The 19,544-nt window shown below is 47.5% G+C and overlaps 1 protein-coding gene and 1 long non-coding RNA gene across 4 annotated transcripts in view; one reads left to right on the forward strand and one right to left on the reverse strand.

Annotated features, from left to right (window-relative positions):
• Nucleotides 1-19,544, forward strand: part of LOC111168917 (uncharacterized) — an 85,646-nt gene that overhangs the window by 58,287 nt on the left and 7,815 nt on the right. The gene's annotated exons all lie outside the window — the stretch shown is intronic.
• Nucleotides 1-19,544, reverse strand: part of NHS (NHS actin remodeling regulator) — a 348,226-nt gene that overhangs the window by 57,874 nt on the left and 270,808 nt on the right. For both annotated transcript variants that reach the window (XM_089904744.1, XM_022562707.3), the window contains exon 2: nt 6,858-7,010. In XM_089904744.1, coding sequence (XP_089760870.1) covers nt 6,858-7,010 — 153 coding nt within the window. The remainder of the gene's footprint in view (nt 1-6,857; nt 7,011-19,544) is intronic.

Raw genomic sequence — 19,544 nt, forward strand, 5'->3', positions numbered from 1 at the left:
GTTATCCATTTTAAGTATAGCAGTGTGTACATGTCCATCCCAAACTCCCTAACTATCCACCCTTGCCCTGGAACCATAAGTTTGTTCTCTAAGTCTGTGAGTCTGTTTTGATTTCTTAAATAAGTACATTTGTATCATTTTTTTTAAGATTCTGCATATAAGCAATATCATATGATATCTATCTCACTTTTTCTGTCTGACTTCCTTCAGTCAGTATGACACTCTCTGGGTCCATCCATGTTGCTGCAGATGGCATTATTTCATTCTTTTTAATGGCTGAGTAATATTCCATTGTATATATACACCACATCTTCTTTACGCATTCCTCTGTTGATGGACATTTAGCTTGCTTGCGTGTCTTGGCTATTGTCAGTGCTGCAATGAACATTGGGGTGCATGTATCCTTTCGGACCATGTTTTTCTCTGGATATATGCCCAGGAGTGGGATTGCAGGATCACACGGTAGGTCTATTTTTAGTTTTTTAAGGAACCTCCATACTCTGCTGCATAGTGGCTGTACCAATTTACATTCCCATCAGCAGTGTAGGAGGGTTCCCTTTTCTCCACACCCTCTCCAGCATTTACTGTTTCTGGATTTTTTTGATGATAGCCACTCTGACTGGTGTGAGGTGATATCTCAATGCAGTTTTTTTTTTATCATTATTTACTAATTTTTACAAATTTATTTTTGGCTGTGTTGGGTCTTCGTTGCTGCTCACGGGCTTCCTCTAGTTGCGGCGAGTGGGGGCTACTCTTCGTTGCGGTGCGCGGGCTTCTCATTGCGGTGGCTTCTCTTGAGAGCACAGGCTCTAGGCACGCGGGTTTCAGTAGTTGCAGCATGCAGGCTCAGTAGTTGTGGCACGCGGGCTCTAGAGCGCAGGCTCATTGGTTGTGGCGCATGGGCTTAGTTGCTCCATGGCATGCGGGATATTCCCGGACCAGGGATCGAACCCGTGTCCCCTGCACTGGCAGGTGGATTCTCAGCCACTGTGCCACCAGGGAAGCCCTCAATGTAGTTTTGATTTGCATTTCTCTAATAATTAGTGATGTTGAATATCTTTTCATGAGTATTGCCGTGTTGCTGTATTCTTTTAGTTTTTTGCTCGTCTGAGAAATTCTTTGTCCCTCCTTCTATTCTAAATGATAATCTTGCTGGGCAGAGTATCCGAGGTTGCAGGTTTTTTCCTTTCAGAACTTTGAATGTATCTTGCCACTCCCTTCTGGCCTGCAAAGTTTCTGTAGAGAAGTCAGCTGATAGCCTTATGATATGCCCTTGTAAATGACTCTGTTTTTCTCTTGCTGCCTTTAGAATCCTCTCTTTATCTTTCACTTTTGCCATTTTAATTATGTGTCTTGGTGTGGATCAGTTTGGGTTCATCTTGTTTGGGATGGTCTGTGATTCCTGTACCTGGATATCTGTTTCCTTCTTTAGGTTTGGGAAGTTTTCAGCCAGAATTTCTTCAGGTACATTTTGGATCCCTTTTTCTCTTTCTTCTTCTCCTGGAATCCGTATTATGTGCACACTTTATATTATCCCACGGATCTCGTATGTTGCTTTCACTTTTTTTTTTTTCACTTGTCTTTCTGTTTGCTGTTCTGATTGGGTGGTTTGTGTTATTTTATCTTCCAGATGATTTATTCATTCTGCTATTTAGACTTATTTAAGTCTGCTGTTTATTGACTTTAGCTCGGTTTTTATCTTGGCAATTGAGTTGTCTAACTTTGACTGGCTCCTGTTCATGGTTTCTATTGAATAGTTCCTTGTTACAGTGATCTACATTTCTATCAATAGTGTTTCTTAGGTTCTTTAGCATTTTTATTACCTCCTTTTTGAACTCAGGGCCTGGTAGACTGGCGAGGTTTGTTTCATCGTTCTCTCAGGGGATTTCTCTTATTCTTTTAAATTGGGAGTAGTTCCTCTGCATTTCCGTTTTACTTATATTTCTCTAACTCCACGAATTTAGGAGAAACAGTTATCTACTGTGGTCTTGAAAGGCTGTTTTTATGTGGGAGTGTGCTGGGGTAGACTGTGTGAGTCCATTATTTTTGGTGTGAGGGCTCTATTTGGTATGGATGTCTGCCACATCTTTCCTCAGCATGTGCTGGCCACTGTTCCCCCTTGATGGGGGGTGTGTTTGGTGTTGTGCTGGCCAGAGCCTGCACTGTATGTTGGGTGGGGCCTCGTCTTTGCTTTGTGGTTGTCACAGCCCTGTCAGGGGCAGGGTCTACTCCCCAGCTGTTGGAGTAGAGGCCCTGAGATCTGGTTCTCAGCTGCAGTGTGAGGTAGGCGGGACCGGAGCACTCCCTCTGGGAGCCGCTGTGTGTTCCTCCTCAGGAGCTGTCCGCCAGGACCTGTGACTCTGTGAGGCCTCCTGCCACCCGGTGTGCACACCCACAAAATCCGCTGCTGCTGGTGCCGCCCTGAGACCCGTCTCGGCTGTGGGAGTGCTGATAATTGGCTCGAGCGTCAGCCTTGCCTTTGAAGTGTGCAGGTTCACAAAGCATGAGCTCCCAAGGCCTGCCGGAGCTGCGCCCCGTGGTGGGAGTGCTGATAATTGGCTCTGACGTCAGCCCTGGTACGTGCGTGCTCTCAAAGTCTGGCGTGGCTGGAGCCGCACCCCCGCAGTGAGCACACTGGCAATGAGGCGTCTATGGTGGACCCGTACCCGGCCCTTCATGCGTCGATAACGGGGTCCTTTGGCGGACCTGTGCCCTGTCCTGTGTGCAGCCCCAATTACAGCCCAGACCACACTCCAGGCTCTTCAGGATGTCTCTGCGCAGCCAAAGCAAGTCCTCTTCCCGTGTCTGTCCACTGAAGCCTGAGTTTCAGCACCCACGAGCTGTGCATACCAGCCGGCACGCATCTCAGGCCGGGAAGTGTGGCAGCACGGCAGCTGTCAGCCGGTCCCTCTGTATCTTGCTTGGCAGCAAGTCAGCCCGGGCACACTCCTCTCTTGCAAATTCCAGGCCCCTGCAGCTCCCCTGTCCTGGCGGACCTTCCCGCCAGCGAAGGAGGTTCCCAGGGTGAGGGAACCCTTCCTCTTTCACAGCTCCCTTCCAGGGGTGCAGGTCCCATCCTGATTCCTTCTTTTTTTTCTCTCCTTTCGTCCTACCGGGTTATGTGGGGATCTTTCTTGCAGCTGTGGTTGTATGAGATCTTTTGACAGCTTTCAGCTGGTATCCTGTGAGAGTCGTTCCCGATGAAGCTGTATTTTTTTATGTATTTGTAGGGGGGAAGTGAGCTCCATGTCCTACTCTGCCAGCTTGATCTCCCTTCCAAGAGGTCTTTTTGAGATAAATGTCTTCCATGTTAAAGTGCCCACCTCCAGCACCACCCTCATTTCTCTCTGCAAGGAAACAGTGGGCTTTTCTAAATGGGCCGTGTAAGGAAAAGCTTTTATACTCTTAGATGCATAATGAAGAGTAAAATATAGGTGTCACTAGTTAGGAAAAGGTAGAAGGAAGGGAGGAGTCTGGAGGGAGATATCAACTCCATTTCCCATTCAATTTCTCCCCTCCTGCCCTTTCATTTGCCCCAGGCCGGGAGTAGGCGGGTAGATTAATGGGTCCCTAATACTTCTTTCTGGTGGTGGTGTGAGGAGAACATTCGTCAACTAGAGCCTGAAACTGCAGTAGACTCTTGGTGCTTATTCCCTTAGACCAATGAAATTTAGACCCCAGCCCTGAAACTCGAAAGGAAAGGAAATATAAGATATAAATCTCTCTTTATCGCCTCTTAGTAATCTCTCCCTGTCTCACAAACGTAAACATCGGTATCACTTCAAGCCATTATTGGCTCTGAGCATAAAGAACTGCTAAGAAAAAAAGGAAAAAAAGAGGAATCAGATTCTAAATAACTTGAAATCCATTAGGATGCTGCTTCCTCTGAGGAGCCTTCCCTGAAGCTCCATGGCATCATTAGTGCCTTTCCTCTGAGCCCCCATATCACTGTGTTGAAATTACCTGGTTACTTGCCTGTCTCCCTCAGTAGACCAGGAATTCCTTGTGGGCAAGGACCACACACTGTTGCCTTCTGAATCCTAGGTGTAGCACAGTGCCTGGCCCTCGAGAGACTTTGTTGAGGGGTTGGCTATTGAGCAGATCTTGAAGGCAGCCAATTTCTCGGTTCTGATCTCCGTCCCCCAGCTCCCTCCTTATAGCCCCATTTCCAAAAGGAGCACGCTGCTGCTGCCACCACAGCCTGGCTTGTCTGTGCTTCATCATCCACTCCCTCCTGGTGGAAGCCAGGACATTCCAGCTGTCCAAATAGAGAACCTACAGGGAAGCTCATTTGTGAGCAAGGCCTTGTCTGATAGGTCAGTGTTAGTCATGGCCACCAGATGGCAGAAGTGGTATTCTGATGAATGCACTGCTAAGCTACTGTTTCTTGGACGAGAGTTAAAAAAAAAAAAAAAAGTCGCTTTCTAACTTTAATTCTACACTGCATGTTTTTAATTCTGTGATGCCTATAATTCCTGTTTATGGCTCTCTGCAGTGCTATTAAAACTACTACACCCAAGATTTGCTATTGAGACAACCACAAAGCAAGCCTGTCTGTGGAGGGCAAGATGCAGCTCCTCCGTCTTCCTTACAAACCCCAGGAGGCCCCATATCCATCTCTCAGCCCCCAGGAGGAAGTTCTGAGAAAACTGATATTGGCGCTTGCTGTTCCTTAGTTCTGCTGTTAAGTCCAAACCTGACAACACAGTGCAGTGTGATAGCTTACGAGCAGCTTAATGTTATCTGGTTGAATCTGGAAAAATCTAATCGGAGATGACTTATGAATAATAATAAAGGGATAAAAATAATTATGTCTAAAGGGCTAACGTTACTCAAGCTCTCTAAGATGGGATCAGAGAAGGTATTTAGTGAGAATGATTAGATTCCTCTGTCGTCATTCTCTGCCCTCAGTACTCGACCAGTTTTCTGCAGAATTTGATTCAGTTGCACAAACATTCATTGAGGACCTACTATTATGTCAGGGTCATGCTGAATGCTTTGAATAAAAATAATTTATGGGAATTCCCTGGCGGTCCAGTGGTTAGGACTCTGTGCTCTCACTGCCGAGGGCCGGGGCTCAATCCCTGCTCAGGGAACTAAGATCCCACAAGCCGCGTGGTGTGGCCAAAAAAAAAAAAAGAAAAGAAAAAAGTAAAAAAAAAAATTTATAAGGTATCATCCTTGTCCTTGAGTTGCTCATGGATTAATGGTGGAAGACAAGCCCGTAAGTGGTTAGTTAGGCTGTAAGCTTATACGCAGCACAGTGGGGTGATGCACAGGCGATTATGGCACGGGCGCCTAACCCAGGCTGCAGAGGAACAGTAAGAGTGTTAACGAAGCTTTGTGGAAGGTGGCTGGCACTAAAAATTTGGTAAAGAACTTTTCAGCCAGCTATAAAATTGAAGTGAATAGTAAGAATGCCAGCGATAGGTTGAGAGGATACTGTCACCCTTCATTATAAGGGTCACAGTATCTGCTACTAATAACCAAGGGGAATTTTTAGAAACAGTTGCATTAGGGATATTAGTAGGTTAGCTCTTTCATTAAAGGGAAAAAAGACAAGGGATGGGCAAAAGGGAGGAGTCATACACATGAGGAAGAAAAAAGCTGAAAACAACGTTTGTCATTTTATTTCTCCATCTTGATGGTGACATAAAAATATTTTATTTGAATTTTAATACTCTCGCAAAATACCATTCCTTAAAGGAGCATAGGGAATTTGGAACAAAGACACTGAATGTACAGACCCCATGTGTCTCCATAGCAAAAGTCTAAAGGCCAAAAAAGCTGGCATGCCGACTTCTGACACCAACGGACGGGGCTCTGAAAAGGATGATGCCAGGTTTTAATCTCCTTGTCCTAATTAGAGTGGCTTTAAGGCACTGAAAAGTAACCAGTGGAAGAGGAGGCTGTATCTTCTACCTTGAATGCTGTGTGCCTATCTATCTCCGGCTTTCTCGGGACTGTGAGAGAACTAGAACTATTTTTATTTCCCTAGGACACAGTGTATGGTGCGGAGGAAAAGAGCTCTGGCTTGGGGGGGGCGGGGGGAGGGTGTCTGCGTCCTGGCACTGTACCTAACCTGCTGCATGTGACCCTCAGCAAGTGTCCTGACCTCTGTAGGGCTCCACGTGCCCTGCTGTAGAATGGACCAGATCACTGGTTCTCAACAGCAGCAGAAGAAACCCCCTGGGGAAGGTTCTGGTTGTTTGTTAGATGATTGGGCTGGAGCCAAGGACGACAGCCATCCTACAACGCATAGTACAGTCCTGAACACTGAAACAGTGCCCCCGGTCCCACAGATAGCCCGCCAGAATTTCTTGTAAGGGAAAAGCCTAGAACCTACTTCTGAGTCAAAGCTAATTCTCTTTTAATTAAAATCCAGAGGGTTTTCTTTTTTTTGCTCATGTATAATATGTGCTGAATGCACCAGTTTCTATGGTTGTGTCCTCCTGCCCCCTGACTCTTTCATTTCTCTGTGCTTTGTGTTCAGAATGACTTCTGTCTTTACTTAATGCAAACCTACTTTTGATAGGCACAAACATCTGACTTCTTCATTATGTCTTCTAGTGCAGCTGTGCCTGGGCATTTGCATATTGCAAATATCATTATTATAAATAATTTTCCTTTTAAGTTCTCTTTATTATCATATTCAGGCCATAATGCTATTTTTAGTTACATCAATAGGCAGGTTATATTACCCATGAATTTCACTTCAGGGTAGAAAACGGGAGCATTTCAAAGTACTTGCTATTAACAAGGGGAGGTGTTGGGACCGATGGGACAGAAAACAACCCCTTGATGGTACGAGCTCCAAGTTCTCTCCCCGAAATGCCCACAAGCCCGAGATCAGTCACCTCTGCGCAGGGCTTGCAGGCTCTGCCGGGCGTGGCGGTGCAGCTCCTCCACGCAGGGCGGCCTGGTGGCCGGGAGGAAGATGTTTCTCTGCTGGTGCCACGGTGCACGGTAGTACACGCTCAGCTTGCTCTCGATGTCCAGGTTGGAGACAGCTGCAAGACAAAAGAGGAAAACAGGGCATTATCCATCCGAAGCTTTCAGTTGTGCATTTGGCAGACCCTGGGGCGGGACAGGGGTGGAGTCTGGGTGGAGTGGAGTAGAAATCCAGACTGCTGCATTCACAAGAGGAACTTGCTTACTGCTGGAGAAAGGTTTGAAGTTTACGATACAGATAGGATAGATACAGATAGGGCCCCCAAGCCAAGGGATGGGAGACCCCGGGACACCAACCATCTGTCTGCGACCAGCCGGTTTCCTCTCTTCACCCTCACTGTCTGACACAGTTGTTCGTGAACCTGGACAAGCCCCTGGCCAGCCATGCTTCCGGGTGGGGTGAGGGCCTGCCTTCCAAGAAGGCAGAGAAGAGCCTCAGGAGTGAGTGGAAAAGCTTGCCCCAGCTCCAGTCTTCTGGCCGCAGGCCCTCAGAACTATAGTTCTGCACACCTGCTCCTGATGCCCACTTGAACTTTGCCCCTCCCTTGCCCTGCTTTCTGTCTCCTGTGACCCCCCCCCCGGCCCCCGACCCTCACTATTGAGCATTATCCTGCCCTCTACTTGCCATCTCCACTGTCTGCCTTCTTTCAAAGCATTGCTTAGCTTCCCTAGTTTTGCCCAGGGAGAGCACAGGCATTAAAGAACCCATTAAGGGGTGACTGGTGTTAAGGGAGGGAAACCACAGACAGTGCTGGTGAGGAGAGGGACACGGTCCTTGCGACTCCTCCAAGAGCTCAAGGAAGAAGGCCTCCTTCCCGCAAACACAGCATTTAACCTATTATGTCTTCTTCATGCACACACTGAGCCTAAGGTGGAGATCACCCGTGAGTCAAAGATAAATTCTTCTGGAAGGCACTGTTCCTAAGCAGGAAGAGTCTGATTAGGAAGTTACTGCACAGAGGAACTCCTGAGCACCTGGGCAGCCTGCCAGCCTCAGGAATGGCGAGAAGTGCCCCAGTCTGCTTTACCCTCCGGACCTACCATCTGGACCAGACCTACCCTGCATCTCCCAGTCTCGTCCTCTCCTTCTGCTTTTCCTTTTCTTCCCAGGGTGTGATTTGGGCGCATTCTGTCCCACTGTTTATTCCTGTGCCGCAAACAAACTTTTGGTTCCTGTCCGATCCTTTTCTTTTTGAAATCTGGTCTAGCATTTCACTTTGTCTGGGAAGCCTTACGTAAAACATGACACTCTACAGATAAAGCAGGAAGGCAAATGTAAAAGAAGGGAAGATACTTTTGTAGAAGGGGCGGGCGGGAATAGAAGAAAGAAAATTGGGAAAACGCAGCCTTTTGATAATTAGTCCCCCCCTCCCCCGGCACTGCATTTACAGCAGTTGTTTTTGTTTTTGTTTTCTTAAGCAGTCTTTAGCAGTGTTTCCCCCCCCCCCCCAGAATAATACATCCTAACCACAAGGACCACCGGTAGAAACAAGGACATATTTCCAGAGATGCTAAAGAAACATCACATGGACAGGGTCAAAGGGACAATGCTATCTATGCCTCTAAAACAGTGCCATCAAATAGAACTCTGTGATGATGAAATGCTGTATTAGCTGTACAGTCCAATGCGGTAACCACTAGCCACACTGGCTACCAAGTACCTTTAATTTTTAATTTTATTTAATTTAAGTTTAAATAGCCACAGGTAGCTATTGTATTGTACAACCATAACCAGAGTGTACTATCTATTATATTCTCGCACCCTCAGCTATAGAGCAGATGACTCCCTTTGACCTAGATTTATTCTCACTTGGTGTTTTATCTCCGAGGAGACTTCAAGCCCGAGGGTTAGAGATCACAGGATTATCTTCCTGGGTAGGGGAAGAGTATTTTTAGGGGAAGGTTCTGTGGGGCCAAGAATAAAGGCAGCAACTTTTCTTTCTTGCGTTACTCTATAACCTCAACCCTTTCGTTGGAAACCGTAAGTGCTTGGCGAACCAGTCAGGGGTCATTGAGATGAGGTGTGGGAGGCCTCGGGGTAGAAAGGGTGGGCCACATCTGGATCAGAGCTCTCCTTCTCTCATGTGTAAAGTAGGGGGAAGTGCTGAAGACAGAGCCTTTATTTAGCCCCCCTCAGAGGAATGCTCTGGTTCAGTGACCAGGACTGATTGAAAAGTCAGCCTCTCCCTGGATGCAGAGGTCAGCTCCCACCCAACAGGGCAGAGGTCATTACCAAACTCAGCGGAGATGGCTGTGAATTCATGTGCTAGTGACAGCTGGGAGAAGGGACGGAGCAGAAAGCTTGCCTGGTGGAAAGAAGAGGCAGGAAGTTCAGTGGATAGTCCCTGAAGTAGAGGGACTTCTGTGCACCTCCTCTCCCAGGCTCATCCTTTCAGCGGGAAGGCAGAAGCCAGGATTTGGGGCTGGACCCAGGTGACTTGGGGGTAGACCAGAGAGCCTTATAGCCCCTCATTCCCTCAGCACCACAGACCAGACGCTCAGGGTCTTATATTTTGATAGCCCCTCAGAAACGAGGTTGAGTGGCCGTGGCCCCTCCGTCTTTGTGTGGGGAACAGCTTTTGCTTTCAGTTTTGTCCTTTGGTTACAGAGCATTCATTACCTAGTACTGTGTGTCCACCAGAGGCAGGCAGACAGGCACTAATGGAGCTCTTCTAGGGAAAACTATCCCATTTTCCTTCTTTAAAAAGTCGATTCCTTTTCCTAAGTAACAGTTCAACAAAAGTTGAATCCACTCATTCATAAGCTCGCTGCGCCACTGCCAGTGCAAGGTTGTCCCACATCTTCAGGTTCACCCTGCCCCCTTTTCTTCCCTACTTAACAATTTCACCCTGGCTGAGCCATGCAAGATAGTAGGTTTAGTTCTCTTACTTAATGTTTGGTCTCATAAAAATAATACAAAGAGAAGCAAGAAGGTCTCTCCTCAGCTTATTTGGGTATATCCAGGGAACTGTCCGGTAGGCAGAATTTTTGGGGTAGCCCCCAAGATTCCTGCCTTCTCGTGTACATAACCTGTATAGTCCCCTCCCCTTGAGTGTAGGTGGAATCTGTGAATTATGGGATTTTAAGATCCCTCTTCAATTGACTTTGAGTTGATCAAAAGGGAGACAACTAGTGTGGTGTATCTGGTCTAATCAATCAGGTGAGCCTTTAAAAAAAAAAAAAAAAAAAAAGACAAGCAGAAGCAGCGATACTCTCCTGTTGGCCTTGAAAAAGCAAACTGCCACATTGTAGAGAAGGCCAGGTGGCAAGTAATGGGGCCTCTAGGAGCTGAGGGCCTCAGTCCTACAAACCTCAAGGAACTGAATTCTGCCGACAACCCAGAGGCCCCTGAGCCTCAGATGAGAACTCAGCCCCAGCCAAAACTTTGATGGCAAGCCAAGGGGACCCTGCCCTGAGCAAAAGACCCAGTTAACCCGTGCCCGGATTCCTGAGCCACAGAAATTTCAAGATCGTAAGTGGGCGCTGTTTTAAGCTGCTACGTTTGTGGCAATATGTTGTACGATATTAGAAAAGGAACACACCCTCCCACTATTTCATCTGCTTCCCCAGAGCCAGTTGCTTGCCTTGCCTGGTATTTGTCCTCTCCTTCCTTTGTCACTCCTCCCAGGGAAGGGGCAGATAATGGCACAGGTTACAGTGGGAAATAGGGCTATATGTCTTGTTTTTATCCCCTACACAGGAAAAAGGTTATGTGCATGTTATCAGTTTTCCTGTCCAAGACTGTAGGCTCTTGCAGGGAGCTCCAGCCGTATGCTAAGCACTGCGCCAGGTGTGTTATACTCATGGTACCTTCACACCACCCAGAGATTAAAGCAGTGCTCCCATTTTACCAATGAGGAAACAGAAGCCCAGAGAAAGTGAGTAAATGTGCAAAGTCACACACGTGGCATGTAGAAGATCTGGGATTAGAAACCATCTCTGGCTTCCAAGCTGCTGTTTTTCCCCAAACCAATATTGAGATAAATTTGCCTAAACTAAGGCTGATTGGGGGAGGGGGATGTGAAGTGGCTGTCTGCCACGTGAAAAGTATCTAGTGCTTCTCAAAAAAAGAAATAAGTAAAGGATTCATAACTGCTACTCTGTCATCCATAGCATTAGGTGTAACCAAGAACTGAGTGAATCTTTCACAAAGTGCCCAGGAGATATGTCATATTCCAGAAATACAAACAGCACTACAAACAGATACCATAAAACCAAACTGCTGAAAGACAATGCCATTGTAGGAAACGTCCACAGGGCAGTGAAAAGTCTTTCTAGACTGAACTTAGCTGAGCCCCCTGTCGAACTCTGAAGATGATGGGATTGTCTAGACCTTGACTCGTAGTGATGTACTGACAGCATGGATATGGTCACTGGGTTCATCTGAAATGAGCTGACTCGGAAACTGAGGAAGATTGGCGTCTGCCCCTCTCTTGGAAAGGCCAGGGTCATTTCTTTTTTTTTTTAAGTATGTATTTATTTATTTATTTAGGCTGTGCCGGCTCTTAGTTGCGGCATGCGGGATCTTTTAGTTGGGGCGTGCGTGCGGGATCCAGTTCCCTGACCAGGGATCGAACCCAGGCCCCCTGCATTGGGAGCGCAGATTCTTAGCCACTGGACCACCAGGGAAGTCCCCAGGTTCACTTCTACGGACGGGTGGAGGCTCGGCTTTAGGAATTGTCGGGAGGGGGTAAAAATCAGGGGCGAATACAACCTTGCGCCATGCCTCTCCAGCCCCCGGTCTAGGGTTGGTACTTGTTCAGTACTGCCTTTCCTGGCCTCATGAGCTTATCGCTCCCTTAAAGGTTGACTGCCCTTAGAGGAGTGCAAAATGCTTATTCTTGGCCTCTCTTCCTAGAAGGCCCCTCTACCCCGAGTCCCCATACCTGCCGCTGGCTCTCTCCGCAAGCTACTCCTTCTTCCTTCTCCCAGGCTCTCAAGAATTTATAAGGGGAAGGTGACAGCTGAAATCAAAGTCTGAATGTTACATGTCGTGAAAATTTCAGAAAAATGTGCAAAGTGACGCAGACATGGAATTTCTCCCCCTTCAGGGGAGGGGAAGGGATTTTTTTAAAATGTTCTTAGAGTGTCCACAGGACTAACTACCCACATGTACCTTGCTAACCTTCCTTCCTGCCCTTCCACCCATCACACCCACCCCCATCACACCGCTTTCTTGCTGGGAACACAAACCGTCCATCCCGATGCCTTCTGGCAGAAAGCAGCAAGGAGCATGTTTAGCACATCACTGTATTAATGAGCATCTGAAATTGCATCACAGGGATGTCGGCGGCTCGCTCTCTGGGTCCCTGCTAGGCTGCAGCCGATCCTCAGCAGTCGCCAGCTTGGTAAGCAAAACGGAAATCTCAGGGTCTCTGGTGCTACTGCCTGACTTCCCAGATCCGTTAGGGAGCAAGGGAGGGGCTTTCTCCACTCGAAACTATTCATTCACCCCACCCCCCACCCCCCGGCCAACTCTGCTTGGCAGTGTGGAGGAGGGAGCAGGGTAGGGAGCACCAAGGCTCCTGCTTACCTGTTGAACAACCCAGCGCCAGAGCCAGGTGCCCACAGTCTGCCCCTGCTGGGCTTCCTTTTCCGCAGAACCACAGTAATTCAGACTTGTTCCCCACTGTGGACAAAGCATCCAACATGGACCCCTCAGCATCAGAAAAACCTAGGCTTCCTGACAAGTTCCAGCACCCACAGAATAGGAGAATGTGGCTGTGTATTTATTTATGCACGAAAAGGAGCCAGAACGATTTTTCCCATATAAATATTTCTCTAACTTCTAAAACGAAATGATGCTTCACACTAGGAGTACTGTTTAATTATTGCTGCTGTTGTTTCAATGTTCGACATCCTGTGGAAAGACCACCAGAAGCCTGGGTTCTACTCGCAGTTCTGTGCCCTTGGGCAAGTCACTGAACGTTCCCAGGATTCAAGTTCCCCATCTTTACAAATCAGGGTTTGGCCTTCCTGCTGTCTGACAGAGTCCTGTCTGCTCTGTTTATGCCTCTGCTTTCTACCAGTCACCGAAATTAAATGAGGTTGCATCATCCCCCCCAGAAAGACTCTGTATTCAAGCTATGGCAGGATGCACTGGGGGAAAGACCCTGGCCTCTGGGATGGAACGGTGGTGATTCAGCACAGCAGCAGTGGATCCAGAACAAGGGACTGAAATCTCTGGGCCTCTGTAAGTGGGGATCCTAGAGCCTTCACAGAATGGTTCGTAGGATCCAGGGAGATGATAAAGTCCTTGACATGTCCCTGCTTACTAAATACTAGTTCCCCTTCCTGCGGTGGGAACAGAAGAAGATGAAGAAGCCAGGACTGGGGTCCAAGTTCAAAAGACGGAAGTCTGGAGCTCTCCAACTTCCTGTTTTCTTTATTTTCCCGTCTTCATGGTGAGTCAAGTGTAAACAAAAATGAGGCTACTAGAGATCACTCTCTTGGTGGAGGGTCGGGGGGGGGGGGCGGGTATCTTACAACCTGGAAACTGAAAAGAAAGCTGCCTACAACCAGGGAGCCTGTGACCTCTCTGACAGGTTGGATGTCCCCGGTCTCTGATACCGGTTGACTTGGGCAGCATTCAGTGTAATGACTTAGAGATCCTAATTCTCTGAGTCACTGTCAGAGCTGCAGTACTATACGTTCTCCTTGGAAACGATTTCTAATTCTCCTGTTTATCTTTGGGTCACTCTGCTGCCATGTTCTACACCATGCACTTCCTCCAGAATGCAAGCACGTAGCCATCTGTCACAGCTCGGCTATTGTTTTCAGAAAATTCCTTCAGGCATCTAGCAGAGTCACTGGATTCTACTACTGAAGAGACCTCGGAAATTATGGCGTTCTGTGTTCTTTCAGACCACAGGGCGTGACCCTTTAGTGGATTGTGAAATCCGTTCAGCAGATCAAGACGAGCATTTTTTAAACGATGAAATAGAAGAGAGTAGAATAGAAAATACACCCATCAGTGCACCTCATGTAGTACTGTTTCGTGACGCTCTTGGTTCTGTCACATATGTGTGCATTTGTATGTGTGCATGCCGGGGAGTGATGTAAACATGTATTTCTTGCTCTGGGCAGCAGGCAACACACTGAAAGCTACTGTTTAGGCCACCCCTCGCAGGTACTGAGGAGGAAATCAAGGTTCAAAGATATGACCCAAGATCACAGAGTTGATTTTTGGCAGAGGCAAAAACAAAGCTTAGGTCTCCTGACCCCGGGTCCACGCGCACTTCCCTTGGCAACGTTCAGCCTGGCCGCTGCGCCCTTCGTCTCTCTCAGTGCTTATTTGCTATCTGTCACATCTATCAGGTTGTCCTTCCGAAAACAAAACCCGAAACTCACAACACACGCTTTTCACCTGTCATCTAAGAAACTAGCCATTTTCATTTCGGGACGCCAGAAACGCTTCGGCCCGGGGAGCAAAGAACAAGTTTCCCGGGGCTGCTGATGCTCCCAGTCAGCAGACCACACATGGACTAAACCACCGGTATATTATAGATACTGAGGCAACAGGGTAAGTATTAGATTGAACAATATTAACTTAGTGACAGTCAACTGTTTCGCTCTACAAAAACCATCTCAATAGCGCGGTCTAACAATTTGATCAACCCCAAGGTTAGCTTTACCAGGGGGGCCGTGATGTTCTCAGACAGTGGTAAAGCGCCTGCTTTCCAGCAAACCTGGGCTGAAAATGACCAGTCCACCACCAAGTCATGACTCCTTGGTGCCAGCTTTCAAGACTTGCATGCCTGAGCTTAAATCAGAGTGGGAGCCTGGCTCCACCCTTGCCTTAAAGAGACACTGGCAGTCTTACATGTTCGTTCGCAAACAAGTTAACCTATAGAAAAGATAATACCCATCAGAAACAAGGAATCTGATCTTTCAGGAGAGCCAGATGGATCGCTAAGGAATACTTCAAAGATTCAGAAAAGGGTGAATTGTCACAAAGCTGTTTTCATTATTTGCAGAGAACCAGGTGAGGCTGGTTACAGGGAGGACATGAGTATCAGCTTTCGGTATTCTTGGTTCCTTGAAAGCAGGAAGATGGAGAGGAAGGAAGGCACTCTACCCACAAAGATGAATGTAGTGTTCTAAAGTCCCTTCATTCCTGCTCAAACTACAGATGTGCTGTTATGAACACAGGTACCTTTGACATTCCAGGGAAGAACGTGGAGCTGGAGTGGGAGAGGCAGATCAGAAAAAGCATGTGAAAATCACCTTTCTGTTCAGGAGACACTGCATACAGCCACTGGATGTAAGAGGGAAGGGTTCTTTCCGTTTCCATTATGGTGCACAGAGACTCTCTGGTCCTCTTGGACAGATGCCCTTGGCTTGGTTAAATCGTGAAGCGGTAAGGTAATTAGCACATGACACCCAGTTACACATGCTAATAAGTCTCTTCTCCTACGTAGAGGTTAGTCCCTTAAAATTTACTTAGAGATCATCAGCAAGGATGGAAATTTTAAAAATACTTACAAAAGGTCCCACATACCACCTCCAGTGCACTGCACTTAGAATTACTTACTTGCTAATTAGTAGCTTCATAGGCAGAGAAGTGATGCCCTTTATTGGGCCAACAAAGAAAGAAGGAATAAATACATGAGCCTGCAAGCCAAAAGGAATTCTTTTCCAAGGACCTTTCCACTCCCAAAGCCAAGACGTTTATAATGAGTTGGGTGCTCTCAATAAAAGACACACATAGTTAACACATGATATATTGAATCTGGAGTCAGAAAAGATGTGTTGTCTTTTGGCTCAGCCCGAGTCTAGCCGAGCCTGCAGCAATACTGAAGGAGGCCCACTCTTCATGGACAATGGCTCTTTCTCGATCTGCCCGGGGAGGACAGGCTCAGAGAATGGTTCCCCAGGACAGGCATTGAGGCAAAGGTCCAGGAGGTGATACTAAGAAGCTACCAGTAGGGGGAGGAGGGAAGTGAGAAAGGGAAGGGAAGGAAGCCAATAAAGGGTGTACGTGTGAGCATGTTATCATGGTGGGTAACTGGGGCTGGATCCCTTTGGGGGAGCTAGTGCAGAACACACCCCTTAGAGGCGAGGGAGTTGGGATATTTATCTACCACTTCCTATCAATCAGTCATTGGTTGAAGGCTGCCTAGGTGCCGGAACAGTATTTCCCTGGTACTTCTAGAAAAGCAGGCTCCTTAGTCAGAGAAGGAATGCAGGTCGTGGGAGCTGTAAGTCAGGCTGCTGTGCACTAAACTAATTAGGGTGAGGGAATATGGACAGAGCGCTAATGGTCTTGGGGGTTTTAGGAATGTGACCCTTAGAGAACAAGCATTTGCATTTCAGACTTGGGGTGTCTTGATTGCTCACCTGGCTAATTTTTAAAGTTCTACAATGCCAAAGTAGCTTAACGTGGATTTGTTGTCAAAAATCCCCCAAGAGTGGCAGTGAAAAACCCCTGGTCAGACAACTCTGGATCCTGGTTGGAACATGAGCTGGGAGGGCCATGGCCTGGAGGCCTGGCTGAGGGGAGGCTGCCTTCCGTAGAGGCATGGACTAGGGGCCCTGGCTATGCCCAGGGTCCCGCCTCCTGTGTGGCATTGAGCAGGTCACTGGACCTCCTACAGTCTCTTTCCAACTCTGGAGTTTTAGGCGTGATATGGTAGCCCAGGTTCCTCTTGCATACTTGCTGCCCCAGACCTGGAATCAGCCCTTTCCCCAAGAAGTCCTGGCTCTTCTCGGAGGGAACAGGCTTTAGAGACCACATTCTGCACGCCAGGGGTATTCATCGTTGCTGGGTTGTCACTGACTCTAAGCTTCTTCGATAGACAAGACTAGAAAATAGGTGAATTTTAGAAGGTGAAGATAAATCATGTGTTGAAACCGCTATTTCCAATTCAAATCTAAGATTACGGGTTTCAATCTAACTTTCTTGATTTTATAATTGATCTCTTTTCTCTTAGGCTGAAAATCTTGATTCTTAACGACAGTGGCATAATTTCTTACTTGAGTCGTCTCAAAATGACTACAATGAGACAACTGAATTCAGTTTTAGATACCTTTTTGTTTTGCTTTTTGTCTTTAGGATATTTTCTACTAGAGGTGGACAGTAAGAAGTACCCTGTTTAAAAGTCACATGAAATGACTGAAGGTGTTGAATCCAATAATTGTTAAGGTTCTGTATATTCCTTTGGGTGCATGAAATGAGAGAAACAAGAGAGGCTCCCGACTGCCCCATTCAGGTGGATGTAGTTCGTAAATTACTAAAAAAAAAATCCGTCTACAGCTTCTGCATTTTTAATTTACGGCTTGCTTGAGAAAAACAAACAAGCCCTCTTGCCCTTCACGCTCATCTGCCCCGTGTGTTGCCATATTTAGAAAACTAGGAGTTCCTTCCCTTCCCTCCTTGCCTCTGGGATGTTCTGCCACTGGCCCTCGGAGGGGCTGGACTGGCTTTGTTGAGTAGCAGCACAGAGAAGCCCACGTAGTGATGAGGAGAGCCTTTAATCCCCAGAAGACTTGAAAACTCAAGCCTGGAGGTCTTGACCTTTAGCCCAGAGATCAAACACATACGTTGGTACCTGCAGGGAAGAGGGAAATGAACTAGCCATTTTTGAATCCAGAGCCTCTGATGGAAACTCCATAAGCAATGGCAGAATCTACGGAAGGCCGTGGGCCCATCGGAAGCTGAGTAGCCTGTCTAGGGCATCTCTCTAAGGATGTGGGTGAGTGGACCACACACAGGGATCAGACTACGTCACCTATGAATGTCTGTAAATGAGCCCAAATACCAAGACACTAGGCTGTACCATATGAAATGGATACTGTTGTAGGTCAAAGTGGTTAGAAATATTGTTGATTTCATCTGGTTCAACTGTATAGCTCTTAAATAAGCAATGAGAATCCAAGAACTCAGCAATCTTTCAAAAGAGATAAATGAGCCCCTACTTCTCCCTCCCAGGTTTAAGGCATTTGTCATGTTTCTCTTCTCAGGTTGATTTGCTAAATAAGGAGGCAGGTAGAGTGAGAGGAAAAGAGAGAAAAAAAGCTATAGCAGGCAGCTGGTTCTAGAGGGTCGCGTTGGAGGACAAGGGACTTGGGCCCCAGCGCTGGCTGGCACAGTTCAGGGACTCACCAGTAGATCTTGACCCCAGTCCCGCCGAGCGTACCGGAGTCCCTGTCTAACCACATTTGGCTCTGGGAAATGGAATGTGTAACCTCTTATGAAGTTCAAGGTGCGTACTGTGCAGATGTACTTCAAAGAGAAGGAGATGCCATCAGTGCCCTCAGGAATTTGTAACCTGGTAGCCACACTAGATGATGAGCTCAGTGGGGCCAAGTGTGCCCCCGCGAGCGGTACAGAGTGCCATACAGGTCTAAGAGAAACGCGCTCTGGCTCGGGAAGGGGTACAGGGAGGAGGTAGCCTTGAAGTGGAGTCAGAGTTGATAGAGCTAGCAGGGAGGTTGGAAAACGCTGGAAGAGAACCGTATGAAATTTCCATTTTGAGGTCAGAAAACGTCTGAATATTGGCCATTTCCTATGAGGCGACCCAGTGTGAAGGTCGGAGAGAGTGTCAGTGCAGGTCCCAGGAGGAGTTTACTGCCGCTGGACCAGGGATTGTGTGAAGCAAAGGGGGCAGGTTAGGGGCTGCCAAGAAGGAAGACAACACTACTTAGTGAGCATGATGTGCATGGACCAGACACCGAGATAGGCTCTGGATAATATCATTTGGTTCCCACAGTAAACCCAGGAAACACATTTGATCATCTCTAATTTGCTGAATAGGCATAGAGAGGTTAAGAACTTGCCCAGGGCCCCAAAGATTATAAATGGGAGAGCCAGGACTCAAAGTGAGCACATCTGAGTCCGAAGCCCCATACCCCTTTCTGCCTTCTTGCCACCCGGCTTTCTAACCCACACCACTGCCCCACACAGGAGCAGATATCTGTGCGGGAAGGCCACGGCCATCCTGGAAAGGAAGACTGAAGTCATTCAGTGGAGAGCCCTGCTGGCCGGGTTGAGGAACGTGCTACGTAACGGGGAGTGTCGTAGGTGCCCCAAAGCAGAGCTCAAGACAAGCTGTTTGTTTAAGGATAGAGATGGGCTTCCTTGTTTACTTTTTGCATCTTCCACCTAAGCAACGGGTCTAGAACGTGGACCTGTATGTTATAGGAGCTCAAGTATTTTGGTTGAATGGATGCGATTCAACTCCATAAATGGTTCAAGCTATACATCTTTGTGGCCCTTTCTCTCTCCTTTAACCTACCTTTCTTTCTTTTCCTGATCTCTTTCCTCCCAGATAAATTCTACTCAATGCCCAGCTCAAGTTGTACCTTCTCCATGAATCCATTCAAGATTCATGGACCCCAGGGCCCAATAGGTTCATTCATTTATTGAGCAACGAGTGATTAAGGACTTGCCATGTGCCAGGCACTGTGCCAGGCACTGCCAGTGGTGGACATGACAGACACAGTCCTTGCCCTCATGGAGGCCACATCCAGGAAGGAGGAAGGCTAGGAAGTAAAAAACGGACTGATAAGGAAGGATGTAATCAGGTAACAGTAGGCACTCTGATGAAATAAAGCAGGGGGGTGAGAGAGAGCAAGGCCACTGGGAGGCATGG

The sequence above is a fragment of the Delphinapterus leucas genome, chromosome X (assembly GCF_059928025.1).
Source record: "Delphinapterus leucas isolate spDelLeu-1000000601 "Yukka" chromosome X, BTC_Dleu_Yukka2, whole genome shotgun sequence".
In the NCBI taxonomy this organism is placed as follows: Eukaryota; Metazoa; Chordata; class Mammalia; order Artiodactyla; family Monodontidae; genus Delphinapterus; species Delphinapterus leucas.